The sequence below is a fragment of the Lingula anatina genome, chromosome 1 (genome assembly GCF_051362555.1).
Source record: "Lingula anatina isolate TDL-2025a chromosome 1, LinAna3.0, whole genome shotgun sequence".
Taxonomy (NCBI): domain Eukaryota; kingdom Metazoa; phylum Brachiopoda; class Lingulata; order Lingulida; family Lingulidae; genus Lingula; species Lingula anatina.
The window spans coordinates 11,765,410-11,783,247 of NC_141767.1; the positions used below are offsets into that span (position 1 = coordinate 11,765,410).

A 17,838-nucleotide genomic window follows, 5' to 3' on the forward strand; every position below is an offset into this window, starting at 1 on the left:
GTAAAATACCTTTCCATGAGTTGTTGAAAGAGCTGGTCAGACATGGGAACAGTGAAACTGATTAAGATTGATTTTAGATCTTCTAAATCAACAAATCCATTTTTCTCTGCATCAAATGCTAGGAAGGCTCTTTTTAAATTGCCATAATTGCTTCTCATCTGAAAAAAATTCAAAAGAAAAGGTTAAAATGGTAATAATAATTACCAGCAGTATATATTTTGTGTAATTATCTTTCAATTCAAAAATGTTTAAAAGTACAAAAGGAATATAAAAAAGAACAGAACAGTGTATCTTAAACAACTAGTACCTTTTTCCTGAACTCTATTTCTATTTGGTCAAAATTAAGTCCCTTTAATGCATTATCCCTATCTTCAAAGATTTTTCTCCTGTATTCTTCTAGTTTGGGCTTCAAAGGTGCTTGATCCCAGACCATAGCTGTAAGAAAAATACAAAAATGTCATTTAACATTATAACTGATTAAGAATATTGTCACCCTTCACCCAGACCTTCTTATTTACTGCCTTACATGCATCCTTTTGGGTAATAAATAAATCTTCAGGGTTCAGTGACTAAATTAATTAATTTATACATATGTCATGTTACAAGTGACGTCATAATTGTGATTTTGGGGTAAAAACTGAAAAATCAGTTTCTTAAATTTCTCTTTTACCTGAGCACCCAAGATCATCATTTCATTGCCAATTTAATGGCACCATTTAGTAGTCCAAAATCCTGCCAGCAATGTTTCTTAAAAGTCTCAGTTCAGATTTTATCGTTGATAAGGCAAAATAATGCCTTTGTTTAATGAAAATATGTAATTAGGGGCTCATAACTTCACTTCATTTAAACCAAAATAATGCCATGGGATTGTAGCCTATACATTCCTGGTCAACTCTGCCAATTTTTGTAATAAAATCTCATTCAGAGAGGAAGTTACACCCCACACACCTCAAAATAGAAAGGTATGAAACTGAGGATTAAAGCTTTGAGTTGCTTATGCTTATTCATTGCAACGAAAAATTATAAACGCCAATATTTTATATTTTCAAGAGTTTTTTCATTGTTTTAAATCAGCACAAAGAAAAAGGCATTATTGAAAAATTAGATGCAGGAATAGACTCATTTTTGGCATCTGATTTATAATAAAGGGTAACAATATCCTTTAGTGGATTTTTTATGTTTCAACTTCACAATTATATATGCATAACATAATAAAACATTTTTCAAAAATTAACTATGTCTGTTTGACTATCCCTCTCTGTCTGCCTTTATCTGTCTCTTCTTGTCTGCCTGCCTGCCTGTTTGTGTCTGTATGCATGTACGTCTGTCTCTCTGTCCATCCATCCATCTGTCTGTCTGTCTCTTAAATAGTTAGATATCCATTTGTCTGGCTGTCTTTAAATCTGTAATATAGGTACAAAGTGTGTGTGTGTGTGTGTGTGTGTGAGTGTGTGTGTTATCGATGCCATACCTCCTTTTGTACCCTGTGGCTCCTGTGGTTTTGTGGTTGTATTCTCCACTCTGACACCCAACCTCCGCAGAAAGTCAATATAATCCACCAAGCCACTGTGATGGTAGTCATACCTCTGCCAAAGCCTGATTAATCAAATTATATACTGTGAAAATCTAGCACAAAGGCAAATGGCAAGGCATTTTTTGGCTGTGAATTTCAATATTATATTATGTTCATTGCATAAATTTGGTTGAAGGTTCAAAAATTTAATTGACACAACAAAGTTAATCAATTTTATTAGCAAGTCAATCAATAAATAAAAGTATTATTCTGTTTTTACAGTACTAACTAAAATTGACAGAGGGCCCATAACAAAATGCAAGTTTATGTCTTAGTTTAAAAGCTCAATAACATGTTGATTTATTTTACAACTTCGACCAATCTAAAAATGCCTTAATTTGTTTTCTATGAAACATACTTGTCAAACTGCTGATCAGTTATTTTGAAGCAGTAATTCTCCAGGACTTTCCTGAGGTCATGACGTTGTACCTTGCCATCTCTGTTATAATCAAAGAGATGGAAGGATTTAACAATGTTTCTCACATTTGGCACAAGCTGGAAAAAAAAAGATACAATTTGACTTTGGATAGATTGAATATACAAGGAGCTTTATTCCTCACCACCCTACCAAATGAACACTCACACAAACGAGTATCTTAAAAAGCTCATTAGTTTTGCTGTCCTAATATTTTTGTTCATCGTGTTTAAAAATTGGCTTAGTTACAGGTACATTAATCAATGCCAGGATCATAGCCGGATATTGAAAGGAGCCAAAGTGCCCCATCCCCCGCTACAGGGGTCTGGACAGTTTATTTTGGGGTCAGTCTAAGTATTAATGTTAATCTAGAGAATTTTTACATAGAATTAAGTGTTTCATTTTTTTCCACATACATGATGTAGTTATGGTTAGGAGTGGACAAGCTTTACTTTACCAAATGATATCATGCAGTGTGTGTACAACTTTGGTAATAGTAATTAATAGAGCACAGACAGACAACCAACCTTGTCCCTCAACATTTTCTCTAATTGGTCTATATTCATATGCTCCTTGGGGCCTTGAGTTTGCATATATCTACAATAAGAAAAAAATTAAGTCAAGAGCATATTACCATACTTTCTTAAAGTAGTTCACATTTAAGAGCACATTCAGAACAAGATGATCTATGAACTAACAGATCCACGGCCTAAAATATGGGCAACCCCACTCAAAAGGAAGCCCCCTAATTCTTCTTTCATGTGGGGTCCACCATATTTGATCCATGGATCAGAAGATCCTCAGATCTACTGTTCTGAATACACTCAAGGTCATCAGATATTATAAAGGTATAAAAAAACCCCTGAATGATCCCCTGTGAAGTTTACTGAAGTTACCGAGGTGAAAAGAATATCATAAATCTTATGTCTACAAAAACTAACATAAATTTTCTATGCATGTTCATGTATCAGTATAGAATCTGCTTACTTATGTGTTCCACTGATCCATTTCTCTGATTTCATTGGCTCATGTCCATGGAACTTATCAAGGAAATCACAGTATTTAACAGTGCCATTTCTGCTTAGTTCAACCTTAATAGAAAAAAGAAGTAATGAATAATAATGCATATGCGTAATAATAATAAGAAAATTTTTGTTTTACTGTTAGTACTACTGTTAGTAACTACAGAATTCTTCAGTTAAGATAATTAACTTAAGTGATTTTTTTTACAAAAACTTTCAAAATGTATAACACATTGAAGCACTTATTCTTACAGAAATTAACTTTTGTTCCTTATGACTTCTCATCAGAGAAAATGACAAATTGTAAACTGATCATGTCATTTAGATAGTCAGAGAATCTGACAACAAGAACAGTTAATGTACATGTATCAGGGGCGGATCCAGAGATATTTTCTGACAGTCTTCCAGATTATCTTTGTTGATCCATCCTCCATTTTGACCGTCTTCCGACAGAAAAAATTAGATAGACCTACCCGTCACATGATGTTAACTTAAAAATCTGACCATCTTCCAGAAGACCCAGAAGACGGCCTAAATCCGCCCCTGTGTATATTACCTTGGCGATGATTCCATTAAATTGTTCTGTTGTCAAGGGAAAACAGAAAGACTCCAAAACTCTCCTGAACTCGCCCTTGGTAACTGCTAGACTCTGATCTATATCATAATTCTGGAAGGCCTGTAGATTAAACACAGAGAATTAATGACTTACATTAAATATAATTGTTTTACAGCTAAATTACTTTTGAAAAACCTATTAAACTATAAGGACTTTTAAGTTTGTTAAAACAAACATTTCAAGTTACTAGCAATTATCTTGCACTCAAAAGGCAGTATTGTTTCAGTGCTTTTTTTACCTGGTGCAATGCATCATATTTAGTCTTGACTTTTTCCCTGAGCAAGGATTCCACTTCAATAACTGATAAACTAGGGTTAGCATTTGTCATAGCAGACGTGGCTGAATTATTTCCTTGGGTGCCTGAAATATTCAATTGTAATTAGCAAATGTGTACAAATATAATGACATAAGTCACATATGTCATTCTTCACAATAAATTGCAGTCAAAAAACCCCACAAACTTTAATATAGACATATCTCTAAAATCATTTCAAGTTGTAGTTTAACAGTCCATATGAAGTTACAATGTATGTAATACATTGGATGTTTGTATAAAGGAAAACATATTTACTGGTACACTGGATTTGATGCTGCCTAACTTTGTGAATGTTTGATAAGAGTTTTTGAAAAAAAAAAAAGACACCATCAATATGCAGATAAACCCTTGTTGAATCTCTGATTTATAACAGAAATCAACATCTTACCAACTGTTTGTACATCAGGTTTCTGCTGTTCTAGAGCATGGCGACCCTGGGGTATCACCTTCAGTTGGGTGCCTGTCCTCAGTGGCAGTGCTGGTCTCTCAGTAAAAGTTGCCCCTTGTGTTGCAGGGCGCAATCCTGGCATAACTGCGCTCGCAGCCATGACTCAATTCTAAAATGAAGAAATGAAAAATGTTGAACTGGCATTTAATGAGTGATATACTTTTATAAAACTGAATGTGTAAGATCCAGCAGTAAACATACATGTATAGGCAAAGGCTGTGGCTACATTGTAAAGTGGCAGCAGCAGAATTATGATTTAGATTTTTTTTTAATGCATGGAAGCGACACCAATTTTAAATTAAGTATCAAAATGCGCATCTTTCGAGATCTTATCAAAACTTTAGGATTACATACATTTATATGTGTATTATTACACACATTTATATTATATTATTAATAATACTTACTTGTCGAGAGAGTACCCTATAATTATTAATATCATTAATATTTTAATCAATCAGTTCATTTGAATTTTAATGTACTTTTTTCAAACACAAGACTTACCTGCAGTTTGAATTAATATATTGTCTGATACACCGGGAACTTCAAAAGTTGTTCCCTGTCATCATCAGTAGTGAAACAACCATCCTCACGCTCCTTGCGTGTTATGGTAGTGCACGTTGCTATGTAATCGATTCATGAATGGAGGTCGTTGCCATATTGTCATGTGGTCGTCTTGCCAAGAAAAGCCATAATCCAAGTTTAATGTTGTGCATTCCTAAATTAATGTTTAATAATAACTGATATACAGCTTTAAATATCTCATTAATGCTTATGCAATTTTAATCACAAGAATATAGTGGGTTATATTTAAATTCTTTGATCGCCTCCTTTCTGTGCTGTCTTGAATACATGAATACCATGTGACGCCACTTTTGCCTTAGATTTATATATCGCCGTATTTAATAATAATAATAATAATAATAATAATTTATTTTTCTATGGCGCATTCCATTAAAAATCTCAATGCGCCTTACAACATTCACTTAAAAGAGCTAAATAACACAATACTAATATAAGAACACATTACAATTTTAAAGGACTAAGAACTAATTTAAAGAACCAATTATTCATATTCTAAAATGATAAGAACCTAAAGTGACAACATTTAAAATTAATCATAAAATTACAGTACACCTTATTAAAAACTAAAATTAACTATATGATAGCTACTGATAGGCTATTCTAAAAATATGAGTTTTCAAAAGCTTTTTAAAAGTATCTATGTCACCTGCTGCTCGTATTTCAGAGGGTAAAGTGTTCCAAACTTTGGGTGCATATATCATAAATGCCCTTTCACCGTAAAATTTACCAGCTTTTTTCTCTAAGACACTGTGTTCTAAAAGTAAATGACTAAAAGTTGAAAACCTGGTAACTCTTCCATGCTGATGTTGCTTCATAAGTTCTGAGATATAAAGTGGTTTATTCTCAGTGACTGCTTTAAAAATGACACATAAAATTTTAAATAAAATTCTCTCTCTTTCTGGAAGCCAGTGAAGTTCCATCAAAACAGGTGTTATATGCTCTCGGCTATTCCATCCCATTTTAGTTACCAGCCTAGCTGCAGAATTTTGAATTAATTGAAGTTTGTTCAGATGATTTTTGCCTAAACCATATAAGAGACTGTTGCAATAATCAAGCTTAGAAGTAATGAAAGCATGGACTAGTTTTTCAGTTGAAGTTTTGTCCAGTAAGTCACGTATCTTACTAATTCGCCAAAGTGAGTATGATGCCGATTTGCAAATTTCAGAGATCCGTCTATCCATAGTTGCATACTGATCAAAGGCGACACCTAAATCTTTCACATAGCTAGATGGATTGATGTTGACACCACCGATACAAATATCAGATTTCATTGCATTTCCCCTGTCTGACTTAGACCTTGATGTAAACCATATTAGTTCAGTTTTTCCATCATTTAGTGCTAGCATGTTTGTTTTCATCCAATTTCGGATCTCAACTAGACAAGTTTCTATTGAGGTGATAGCCATGGAGCGATTACTTTCACTTGTGACATAAATTTGAGTGTCATCAGCAAAAATGACAGTGTTGAGACCATGTTTAACTATAATGTCTTCTACTGGTAGCATATACAATGAAAAGAGCAATGGACCTAGCACAGACCCCTGAGGGACACATACTCTAAAATAGTGGGCTCTGATAGCAACGACTCAATTGACACCTTTTGTGTTCGATCTTTTAGATATGAGGTTAACCAATTAAGTGCTAAATCTTTTACTCCAAATCGGTACTGTAGTCTGTGCAGAAGTATGTTGTGGTCAATGGTGTCGAATGCAGCAGACAGATCTAAAAGGACTAAAATAACATCTTTTTGTTTGTCTAAAGAAAGCATGATGTCATTATGAACCCTTAGGAGAGCTGTTTCTGTGCTATGTCCTTCTCTATAAGCTGATTGAAACTTGCCATATAGACTGTTTTGAGCTAGATAGTTATTCAGAATAATAAAAGATCGATGTATATCTCTGAGATTTTGAGAAGATAAAATCATACTCTTATAGCAATTCTGGTTTTTAAAAATCATATCTACAGGCCATTAATACACCGGATCTGAGTCTCAGTGCCTAATATTATAAAGTTAATTTATCTATATTATAGCCTACATCGGAGTTCTTACGGTCTTGTAACGTGACAGAGTCCCCCATGACAGAGAGTCCGCTTCCCATTCATTTGTACAGATAAGCCTCGCCCTAGATTTTGACCCACTTAGGTCAGGCTAACCCTAACCATAATAACTACATGGAGGGCGGACTCTCCGTTACACGGATCCTTAGTTTCGTTACATCGGCCTTTGTAATTAGCCGCTGCACACCTGGCTAAGTGATAAAATCGTCCTTAACTGCCGTTCGCTATCTGTGATTGGGAGTCTTACAGCAATAGATTGCAAAGACTCATTTGTTTACCTGGATGAGCATAATATTCACATCTCCTGGAAGAAAACGTCCTCAGCAACTTATTTTATCAAAGAAGGTGTTAATTGTACTAATAACTGCTGATGTTGCATTACTGGCAAATGTAACGGGTAAACTTTAGGCTGGATTATACCAGTAGTGTTTTTCTCTGAGTCAGTCATACACCGGTGATGCACGTACAAAAGCAAAATGGTGAAAGCTTGCCGTGTACCAGACCGCACTGCCAACACATTTTAAAAATCTGACAGGATTTTTTTAATTCCCAAAGATGAACAGAGGAGGGAGCAACCGTTGCAGGCTATAGGTTGTGCATACGTGACTAAAGACGAAGTTGTTGATCAAGACAAAATTTGGTCCCCTAGCTCCTATAAGATTTGTGTATGCGTTTTTCAAAACCTGTAAATTTTATTTATCTAAAGTGATTAGTTAATAACAAGTAAAACTGGAAAAAGGGGTTGACATAAATAAAGCGACCTTATAAATGGTCAAATAACATATCTTTATTACTGTTTGCTATTCAATTTAATAATAAAATTTTGAAACTTTGCGCACTGCTTTCCATGCTATTTTGACAAATTTCGTATCAGAAAATTGCACATCTAATTTGTATTTAAACATATCACGCGAAGCTGCTTATATAAATACTGGTGACACCAGTGTCTTCTCTACCTAAAAGTCGACAAGCAAGTGTTTATGCTGTCCTCCCGGGCTTGAATATTAATACATGTTTACAGGCCAAAAGAAGCCATGGGACCGAAGCCAAAGCCTTGATAACATCGCCCCCACCGTATTCCCTCTGGCTTTACCAGCACCATGTGATTAAATCACAGTTTGTGGAAATCTTATAATAATGATGATTATTTTACATTTAATAACTTCTTAGTGCTGCACATCTTCCATGTCTTCCTAGCGTACCGCATTTGAAAAAAAAAAAAAAAAAACATTTATTTAACCACCACATATACTGTAAGGATTGACACTTTCGTAACCAGTAACACAGTGGCTAATTGCAAAGGCCTGTAAAGGAAATCATCCAGGTAAATGCACTGAAATTAATTATTCTCATACATCATCTTTTAAAATGGACTGGCTCAGTGGCGGATTTAGGGGGGTGGGGTCAGGGGAATCCTGACCCTCCCCCTTCGATTTCTGAAAAAATCACACCTTCAATCCCCTCTTGAAATTAAAATTTTGCCTAGCTGAATCTTAGTTCTAAACCGTACGAAATGGCACCGTTCGCTCTCTAAAATTCCAAAAATGTTCGGGGCTCTTATGCAGCCCCAGAACCCCACCCCAAAGGGAAGGGGGAGGGTCGACTTTACATCTGCGCCCCCCTCCCCTTAATTTATCCTGGAGCCGCCCCTGTGGCTATTTTAATAGCAAATGAAATTGTTGTTTTGTATCACAATTTTGTTTTGTACCCCCCAATATGGTCAAATTTACCAGCGTCATGGAAAACAAAAACTTGGTGGATCAACAGTTATAAAGGGGGTAAAGAGGCCTGTTACAATTATAGATTAAAGTACGTGGCACACCACTCCAAACCACTGAGGCACGGCCCTGTTTTAAATTAGCAGTGTATTTCAGCGTCTTTTCTAGCCCCTGACTGCCTCAAATCTTGAATAATTACGCCTCACGTAAGATCAACTAACGTTAACAACGATGAGGGTCCCACTGGGTATTTTCGTTATCCGTGAAAGCCACTTTTTATTTCCCAAGATGAGTGAAATTATCATTATTACTTAGGGTGATCCGTGGAACACCCAATTCCTGCGACTCCTGAATGCGGCTTTTTTATTGCTCGTCCTTCCTGAAACGAAGTCATTATACCCGTTGATTTGTGATTTTCCAGGGTTATTGACTCGCATTATCAGTGAGATAGGAATAAAGTTCCATTTACTGTGGTTTGTGAATGGATTGTTTCATTTCCCGTGAACAGTGATCACTCACTACCCCTCCAATGGGACCCTCAGTGATTTAATGGGATATTTAAATCGAAATTACATAATATTATGGCATTGTCATTTCCCCACTAAAAATTTTCAAGAAACTGTTTATTCTGCAATTGTTATTTTTACCTTGGGATACAACAACTGCAACCCTGGGTAATCTACCTGCCCCTGCTAATCAATGTCAACCTCTGTCGCAAGACAGAGAAGACGAAAGAAAATTCTTGTAAAATATTTGTTACACATCTTTTTATTGGTCCATGTTTCATCCTCCAACCAATGAGAACGACCGTTTAATATGGATGCCTGCACTTCCACCACCATAAAATGAGACAGCTCCAGGACCGCTGCAATCTTTCCACATTGGACCATGGTTGTGTTTACCCTGACGGTCATCAGGCAGTAAGTATATCGTGCTAAGAGTATTTTGCAATATGTTGCACGAAAATCTACTGAAACATGCAGGCTTGGTCGCTATTTTCTTTACCGGAGAAGGTCCGAAAAATGTGGACCGTGCTGCTGCCCGACCAGGCTACTTGTAATGTTAACCAGGTGTCAGTGGGTCAAGGGCGTACGCCCACTGTAAAAAAGGAATATCCGGCCTGGTGCCTCGTGCCGTCATGAAGCGCTGGGTGGGTGTGGGGGTAATGGTAGAAAAGAGTTTCTAAGGAAAGAGAAGTGAAGGGTTGTATATGTTGCTCGGAAAAAATCGCGCACATACTGTTGCATGCACAATAAATGGGGTAAGTGCACACATGAAGTTGAAATCTACCCTTTTTATTGTACAACCTCACGTACGGTACATGTACATCTGCGTGGGCCTAAGACAAGTACAAACTACAATGCATAGATCCTGCATACAGTGCAGAAACAGTAACTTAAATCTTATGACCCACACCATAAAGTAAATTCTTATAATTAACATGTTTCAACTCATGTAAGTGATTTCTCCCTTAGACTGTTTTAGAGTATAATAGTATTACACCCCCACCCCCCCTCCCAAAAAAAAAAAAACTTATTGCAATTACCATGTACCTCTATATATTCGGTGATATGCCTATCCAAATCTCCATTCCTCTTATAGTAATTTTATTTTGTTTTATTTTTGCTCCCTTTTTTTTTTTTTTTTTTTTACATTTTGATGTGGTTGCTGCATTTTTTTTAGTTGGGGGGGGGGGCAATCTACACATCAGTAAGATTTAATATTCTTCTTGCTCTAATTCAACAGTCAAATTATTTTTATCACTTTACTATTATGCGATGTCTGAATTTAGGGTCTAATAGTTTAAAGGAATTGAGGTTGAAGTTTTGTAGGTACTGTTTGAGTGTAAAACATTTTAATTGTTCACAAAATTTTGGGTTCATAAGTTTAATTATGAAAGCATTTGTTTTAAAAGTTATTTCAAATTGTTCACAAAATTCCAACATTTGTGTAAAGCTTGTATTGTGCTGAAATACTGATGAGGCCCAGAGATAAATCGTTATATTGCCTTACTTCATTTTAAGATGCTTAATATCATTATGTGCCTGGAATTTTTTAACAACTGTGTGCCTGGATTGGACTTCAAAAAGCCAACATAAATTAGACCCATGGCTGCTGTACATATGCCAGCATAGAAGTAAATTAAGTTGACATGCTGTGTTGCTTTAAGCCTTAGAAGGGTCTATGGAGTGGTGGTTTTTCCTTTTCTTGTGTCCTTGGTGGAAAAAAGGAATTGAGCCTTTATTTGAAAATAAAGCTTATTAACATTTGTGTCACTGCCCTCTAACAAACAAGGCTCAGTATACTGTTTGGTAAATTGTTTAACGGTGGCCTTTTGTTACGCCTTCTGCATGTAACATATATATAGTTTGCAGACTAGTGGAAGCAGTCACCATTTTTCTCAGGTTACAAGGTTTTCTATACAAATGAATGTGGAAATGGGCTGTAAATTTTCCTGATCATATGCCAAAGTTAATATGTGCAAGTCTTGGCATGTGTGCTGACGTTAGGAATCATATTGATTTTTAAGCATCAACAGAATAGTAGTTCTTAATTGGAATTTATACATTTAAAAGGATATATTTCAGTTTAAAGAGCTAGTCTGTTTATCTGTGATGATAGTTGACTCTGAATGCTAAAAATCTAGAAGGAAAGTATTATTTTACCACCAGCCTGCAATATAAAAAGCTCCCTTTATGTATTTTATTTTGAAACAATAGTATCCACAGTTTCTCTCTTTTACCTTTTCTGCTTTCAAAGAGATAGAGTGCAAGAGTTGGTTTGAGAACTGTGTATTTGTGGTCCTTGTGGTGCACCACCAAGCTTGAAGTATGACCTGTTATATAGACTGTATTTGTTGACCTATGTGATTAAGTGACTTCTACCTTATTACATGCTAAGTGATACCTGTAATTTCATAGGTGAAGCATTTAGTTGTAGAGAATACTTATTAAATTAAAATTAAATAGCTAAGCATTTGAAAGTTCATTTATGTCCATTTGTGTAGATGATAAATATATTTGTGTTTTATATTTTTCAGTTCATAAGGCATTCTTATTAGAATAAATGTGTCAATGGTGTGCAGCCAAAAGAATTAAGTGGCATTGCCCTTATCCAGGCTTTAGTGGAACACGATAAAAGTATTGTTAGTACCTTCATAACAAATATCGCTCACAATTTTAATTATTGTTATTAATTTATTATTTTTGTCACATTCACATGGTTAATGTACAGTGTTTCTTTTCAGTGGGGAAACAATTGCTAACCAGAAGGGTATCATCCAAGGTAAAATCTCTTTTTTTAGCATTGTATACTTTTTGAGAGTTCCTATTATTGACATTTTATTTATTTTAATTTTGTTTTGTTATCTTGGTTGTCACATATACATTTTACACATAAGCAGTCTGTAACAACTATGATTTATATAAAAAAGTATGCTAAGTTAGAGTAGTTCCATTGAAAAAAAAGTATTTTGTTTACTTTCCATTTCCTGTCTTCAGGTCAGTCAGATACAGAGCTTTCAGATGTTGGTTTGAAGCAGGCCCAGTTAGCAGCCTCCAGGTTGCAGTATGAACCTTTCACGCATGTCTTCTCCAGTGACCTTTCTAGAGCAAGACAGGTAGCAGCAGCAATATGTATTACATATATGCACAAAGGCTCCCATTTATGACATTTTAAAGAAACCATAAACCACTTACTGCTAAAGAAAAAGTAAAAAAAAAAGATAAGAAATGAGTTTTTGTAATATTGGAACTCTGCATGTACTGCATGTGAATTACCACCCCCTTCACTGGTCTGCTGATACCAGTGGTCCTATATTGTTTCTGAAAGTTGTAAGCTCATGAGCCAGTTACAGAATTATAAACAGTAATTTTTTTTGTACTTCAGACTGCCCAAATCATTGTGGAAGGCAGCAAAGCTTGCAAATGTCCCATCAGCCAAGATGCTAGGCTGAGAGAAAGGGTAATGGGTATATAAAAAGTGACAATAATTATAATGACCTATCAGCAACAAAAATAAGACCCAGAAAAATGTTACAACATTTGGTCAGTCTGTCCACATATTGCTACAATATTTCTTTGTCATGTTGACGCTTTTGGTGCATAAATGTAGTATTGCATAGGAAAAGTTACCTTTTAGATACCTTATACATATACAAAAATGTGAATTACCACCAACGAACTTTTACAGGTGTGTTTTAGAGAGTATTTTAACTTATTCAGTAACTGTTTGGTATGGACGCGCAACTGTGGAGGAGAGGAACAAGTTGGAAAAGATCGTCGAAACTGCAGGGATTGTAATTGGAACAGATCTAACTCCCGTCCATACTATATATCTAGACAGGACTAAAAAGAAAACATTATCAATAATGACAGACAGTTCCCATCCAGCCCATACCCTTTTTAAATTTTTACCTAGCCATTCGAGACTCTTAGACCCCATTTCCAGAGATTAGATCGATCTACTTTAGATCGACCTAACTCCCTGGGGGTTCACGCTAAATAGCTGTCAGCCGAGCGAACACGAAAGTTAATTACCCCCTTACAGCTTGTAGTAGGCGGGACGGACATTTAAGCCGGATTATCTGACAGTAATCTAGTGAGACTCCCCGCAGGGATAGATCGATCTAAAAGCTCTGGGAATACAGCCTTAGCTTTTAAGGGTAGTAAGTGATTTTTAAATAGCTTTTATCCTTCAGCAGTAACTATTTTTAACTCTAACATGTAATTTTAATTTTCATTCTTTATATTTCAATGGCGCTACTACAGGGCAAAAGATTCCCGATTTTATACATTTGTATTTTATTGGCTTAATAAATTATTATTATTATTATTATATAACTATTCAAATTTTATTAAATTTCCACATTGATTTGCAGAAGCATAAACATGTTGATCTATTTACTTGTAATTATTCTGTGAAATAATCTTAATTCTGACTCAGATTGAAAAGAAGATGGAGGTTGTTTAAACTGCATCCCAAAGATGTTATAGAAAGTCACTTAAGCAGTGTTTTGGCACAGAAAGGCAGTGTTTGTTGATTAAAATCATGTAATTGAGTTTTAATTGTCTACCTGTATATAAATGATAAAAATGGGAACATGCTGACTACTCCATTAACTTGTCAACATACAATATATCCATTACATGATGTGGGCTATTAACCGCACGTGTTAGGTAACCACAATCACTGGGACAGAAGAGGGCACAAGTCCTCTGGCAATAATTGTGGTTAACCAAGTCTTTGGTCTGTTTGATGTAATTGTGGCTAAAAGTTACTTTATCATGACATTAATTGAATCACTAGCAACAGGCAACCTGTAAATTGGAGTGATATATATATATATATATATATTTATTTATTTATTTATTTATTTATTTATTTCCATTTTGTGATGTTCTTTTAAAGATTATGATACCCCAAGGCATTAAAATGGCACACATTTGTGTGATATTTCCAAGTGAAATGGTGTAAAGGAATCATTATATTATATTATATTTAAGACAAGTGTGTATGATGTAAAAACCTAGCATGGGTCTTATACACTTTCAGAAATTTGGCATCATGGAAGGAAAGTGTGTGAAGGAACACAAGGAGATGGCCCAGAAAGCAGGAAAGACGGTGGTGACATACACACCGCTAGGGGCAGAAACCACAGAACAGGTCAGGTGTAACTTCCTTGTCAAAGAGTGTGCATGTTTGCTTGCTTGTTTCCTCACTATTTTAAGTTGATGGCCAGTGTCAGATGTGTTACTTGAAAACATTTCATGACTTCATATATATTTGCCTACAGTCCACCAAGTATTTTTCATGTACTTACAATTTAATTTACCACTGAAACAAAATACATTTGCTGCTTACACCAGCATTTTATTTATAATTTGTGTTATTTGATTTTCACGGCTATCACATTACATTTACAATTGTAATATATAAATTAAATATTACAATTGGAAATGTAATATTAGGTACATACTTGAAAATGTTTTGTGCCCATGCACGCAACCTTCATCACTTGGTGGTCATGTTATTAGCTTCTAATATAAGTAAAGGTCTCTCTTTTGTTTGATGCTTAAGTTATGAAACAGATCAATTAAAAAAAATAAATAATAATTATTTGAAACATTTACCCCTTTCAGCATGACAGTTGCTTTATTTTGGCCTTGTTCTTAGGAAGCCTAAAACAGAATCTATTTGGTTTCCAACTTGCAAAAGGACTAAAATTAAGTCTAAAGGGGACTTGATCACAAAATTGTTTAAATGTGTGCATGTGTGATTTCTGTTTTGTATTTGGCTGCATCCCATTATAGTGACAGCCTTACAGAGATCCATTTAAAATAAAGTGGCAGCATTTTAGTTACCATTATTACAGGTTTAGCACTTAAAAACTGCTAAGATGATGTAAAGGTTGTGACAGTGAAAGTGAAATGTGAAAATTAACATATTTCAAAATTATTACAATGAAACATTTTTACAATGACTATGACCTAAATGACGCGATATGCAAGTAGTATACTACTGTGAAGGGTTAGTTATAATAAGCTTAGACCCTGAACTTGAATTAAGTTGGATATGATGTCTCATAGCTCTGTGCTGTGGCTGATTGAGGGTAACAGCTTTTTCATTATTGCAAGAAGTGATGTGATATGCTAGAAGTTTAATGGTACTATCATTGCAAGAGAGTAAAAGTGAATTAATGTTTTGTATTGAAAAAATTCAACTTACTGATTCTAATATGGCTGAAGTGAAAAAGAATTTCTATTTTTTTGATAAATCAGTCTGCATTTTTAAAGAATACATGAAAAGAATGCAACTGTGACCTCTTACAGCATATTCTTTTTTAAAATTAAACTGCTTTAATTTTGTTTTAAATTGAAGGTTCGACAGCGAGTGATATTATTCTTCCAAGAACTTTGCCAGTTGATACAGCGAGAGTCCCAGGATGAGGAGCCAATGGTGGGCCAGCCTTGTACCATAAAGCGGCGGCGTTACGGCAGCACAGCCTATGGTGCTAATAGTCCCGAGGGGAGTGTTTTCCCGTCAGACTTCCCGTATGAAGCTGAACAACACTCTACACTCACCCAGCAGACTCAAAACAAAGGCAGCAACAAACCCATACCTAACTGTGATTCTCAGATTGATCTGGTTATGACTAAAGGAAGCACATCCAGTACTACATCTGGGTGCTCCAGTATGACAGACAATGAGGTACAAACTGCAGAAATCAGTGCAAATGGTCCTGACCTTGACCCCCAGCAGCCAGGGAGGTCAGGGTCACCAGTGTTCCAGCATTCAACCTGTGATGATGCGGATATTAAAGCACTAGTTACCAGCAGTAGTAATGCAGAAGCCCAGCAGCATTATGTCTGCCCCAATGTGTCCTTGTCACCCCTCGTAGAGCATAGACTGGAAAGGATATCTAGCATCAGCTCAGGCAGAAATAGTTTTGATGATGGTGACGTCATCCCACCCATTGTTGCTAATGTTCTCATAGCTTCTCATGGAGGTTGCTTGAAGGAGCTCATCCGCCATTTTGTAGATGATCTAGAATGTAAAGTATTTGGAGGAAGAGGGCATGCACTGAGGGTCTCTCCTAATACTGGACTTTCTAGGTTCACTATTACACTATCAGAATTCGATGATAAACCAAAGGTAACCTGCTTGCTTATACATGATAAAGACCACCTAAATGGCTATGAACTAGACACGGAAACAGAAGGCAATTTATAATGTCATCTTTGACTGGGCCTTCTATTCCCTTTGACTGATGAAAGAATTAGCATAAGGAATTTTGTGCATGATCATGTCTGGTTACAGTATGGGACTTGGAAAGGAATTAGTTGCTAGATTTTTGTTTGTTATTGTTGTAGGTGTTTTGATAAGAGTCCAGTTAATCTAAATTTGCTTGGCCAAGTAAAATTGTCTTCTTTTTGACTATAGCAAATATATTTCACACCAGAATAAAATATGGCAACCATTGCTATATAGATGTTAGTGAATAGGAACATAAGTTCATTTACAAACATGTTTTTAGTGTATTAGAAATATTTGTATGTTATTCTGTTCAGCAAAAATGTCTTAAGGCAATGAGTAACATCTATTAACTAGCTAGAATTATGTCTTTAAAGGTAATGTAGGAAAAAAGCCTCAAAGGTCCCATTTGTTAAACATAGGCTCAATAGATTGGTTTATGAGCAATGCCCATTTGGTTTCAGTATCATGGTCAATTTTTTTATGTGAGGTGTAAAAGTCCCCATTTTGTAGAAGTCAGATATTTTGAAAAAATTTATTTTATCTAAATACTGTTTAACTAATGGTATTTCTTCTGAGCTGTTTATTTATTTACATAGACTTCCATATATGTTGTTATTATACAGGGGCTTAAAAAGCCTTTTCTGGAGAACACTTGTCTCTATATCCATACACTCTTACTGAAAATAAAATAGATTCAATTTAAGCTCAAGTAGATTCTGTACATTCATTAGAGGTAGAGGTTGATTAAGTGATGAATGCAATATACAGCAGGTCTAAATAAACTTTGCAGAATGAGGTTGTTCAACTATGGGGCCGGACATACAGGGATAAGCACGGGTATTAATACATGCATGCACTCCCGGACAAGATTGAGTCACGCAACCTGAACTTGACACTGATCACTCAAACAGTTAAAAACAAAAAGATAAATAGGGCCTCCAGAATATGACACCTTATATCCCTTTCAAATAGTAAATTGTGACAAACATATTCTTCATTGATTAAGTGCAAAGTAGCCACTAGCTTTTAAAAAGTCCAGTATGCAGTGCTCTTTTTTTTTTTTTAGTAATTAATGCAGAACTTTCTCCAGTTTTGGTATTACTAGTAAGGAGGCGGGGGCCTGGCTAATCTGTTGGTTACGTGTATATTATGCTTATCCATGCTGATGTGCGGCGCTTTAATGTAAACATTTTTTAGTGTTTGCCATTATTTGTTAACTTTTCTGAAAATCAAATTATATTATAACTATTCTTTTATTTCATCTTATCAAACTATTTCTATCATGGTATTGTGCGAACCTGTCATAAAAACGAAATGTTGTTTGGATACACT

The 17,838-nt window shown here is 35.3% G+C and overlaps 2 protein-coding genes across 5 annotated transcripts in view; one reads left to right on the forward strand and one right to left on the reverse strand.

Annotated features, from left to right (window-relative positions):
* Nucleotides 1-9,502, reverse strand: part of LOC106175504 (EF-hand calcium-binding domain-containing protein 6) — a 25,231-nt gene extending 15,729 nt beyond the window's left edge. For both annotated transcript variants that reach the window (XM_024074172.2, XM_086999638.1), the window contains exons 1-11: nucleotides 9,399-9,502; nucleotides 4,895-5,065; nucleotides 4,331-4,499; nucleotides 3,865-3,986; nucleotides 3,567-3,686; nucleotides 2,976-3,079; nucleotides 2,516-2,585; nucleotides 1,932-2,068; nucleotides 1,472-1,596; nucleotides 308-435; nucleotides 10-158 (exon numbers count right to left, since the gene is read on the reverse strand). In XM_024074172.2, the coding sequence (XP_023929940.2) occupies nucleotides 10-158; nucleotides 308-435; nucleotides 1,472-1,596; nucleotides 1,932-2,068; nucleotides 2,516-2,585; nucleotides 2,976-3,079; nucleotides 3,567-3,686; nucleotides 3,865-3,986; nucleotides 4,331-4,490 (1,115 nt within the window). In that variant the 5' untranslated portion in view covers nucleotides 4,491-4,499; nucleotides 4,895-5,065; nucleotides 9,399-9,502. The remainder of the gene's footprint in view (nucleotides 1-9; nucleotides 159-307; nucleotides 436-1,471; nucleotides 1,597-1,931; nucleotides 2,069-2,515; nucleotides 2,586-2,975; nucleotides 3,080-3,566; nucleotides 3,687-3,864; nucleotides 3,987-4,330; nucleotides 4,500-4,894; nucleotides 5,066-9,398) is intronic.
* Nucleotides 9,503-9,541: 39 nt separating this feature from the next.
* LOC106175520 (fructose-2,6-bisphosphatase TIGAR) lies at nucleotides 9,542-17,209 on the forward strand. 3 transcript variants are annotated; one of them, XM_013557568.3, is made up of 6 exons: nucleotides 9,542-9,671; nucleotides 11,999-12,036; nucleotides 12,252-12,370; nucleotides 12,640-12,714; nucleotides 14,305-14,415; nucleotides 15,631-17,209. In XM_013557568.3, exons 1-6 carry the CDS (start codon nucleotides 9,640-9,642, stop codon nucleotides 16,480-16,482), a joined length of 1,227 nt encoding a protein of 408 aa, XP_013413022.2. In that variant the 5' UTR covers nucleotides 9,542-9,639; the 3' UTR covers nucleotides 16,483-17,209. The 3 variants fall into 3 exon arrangements, with proteins under 3 accessions (XP_013413022.2, XP_086856268.1, XP_013413023.2); XM_013557569.3 differs by lacking the exon at nucleotides 9,542-9,671 and adding an exon at nucleotides 9,821-10,012; XM_087000142.1 differs by lacking the exon at nucleotides 12,640-12,714.
* The last annotated feature ends 629 nt before the right edge of the window (nucleotides 17,210-17,838 follow it).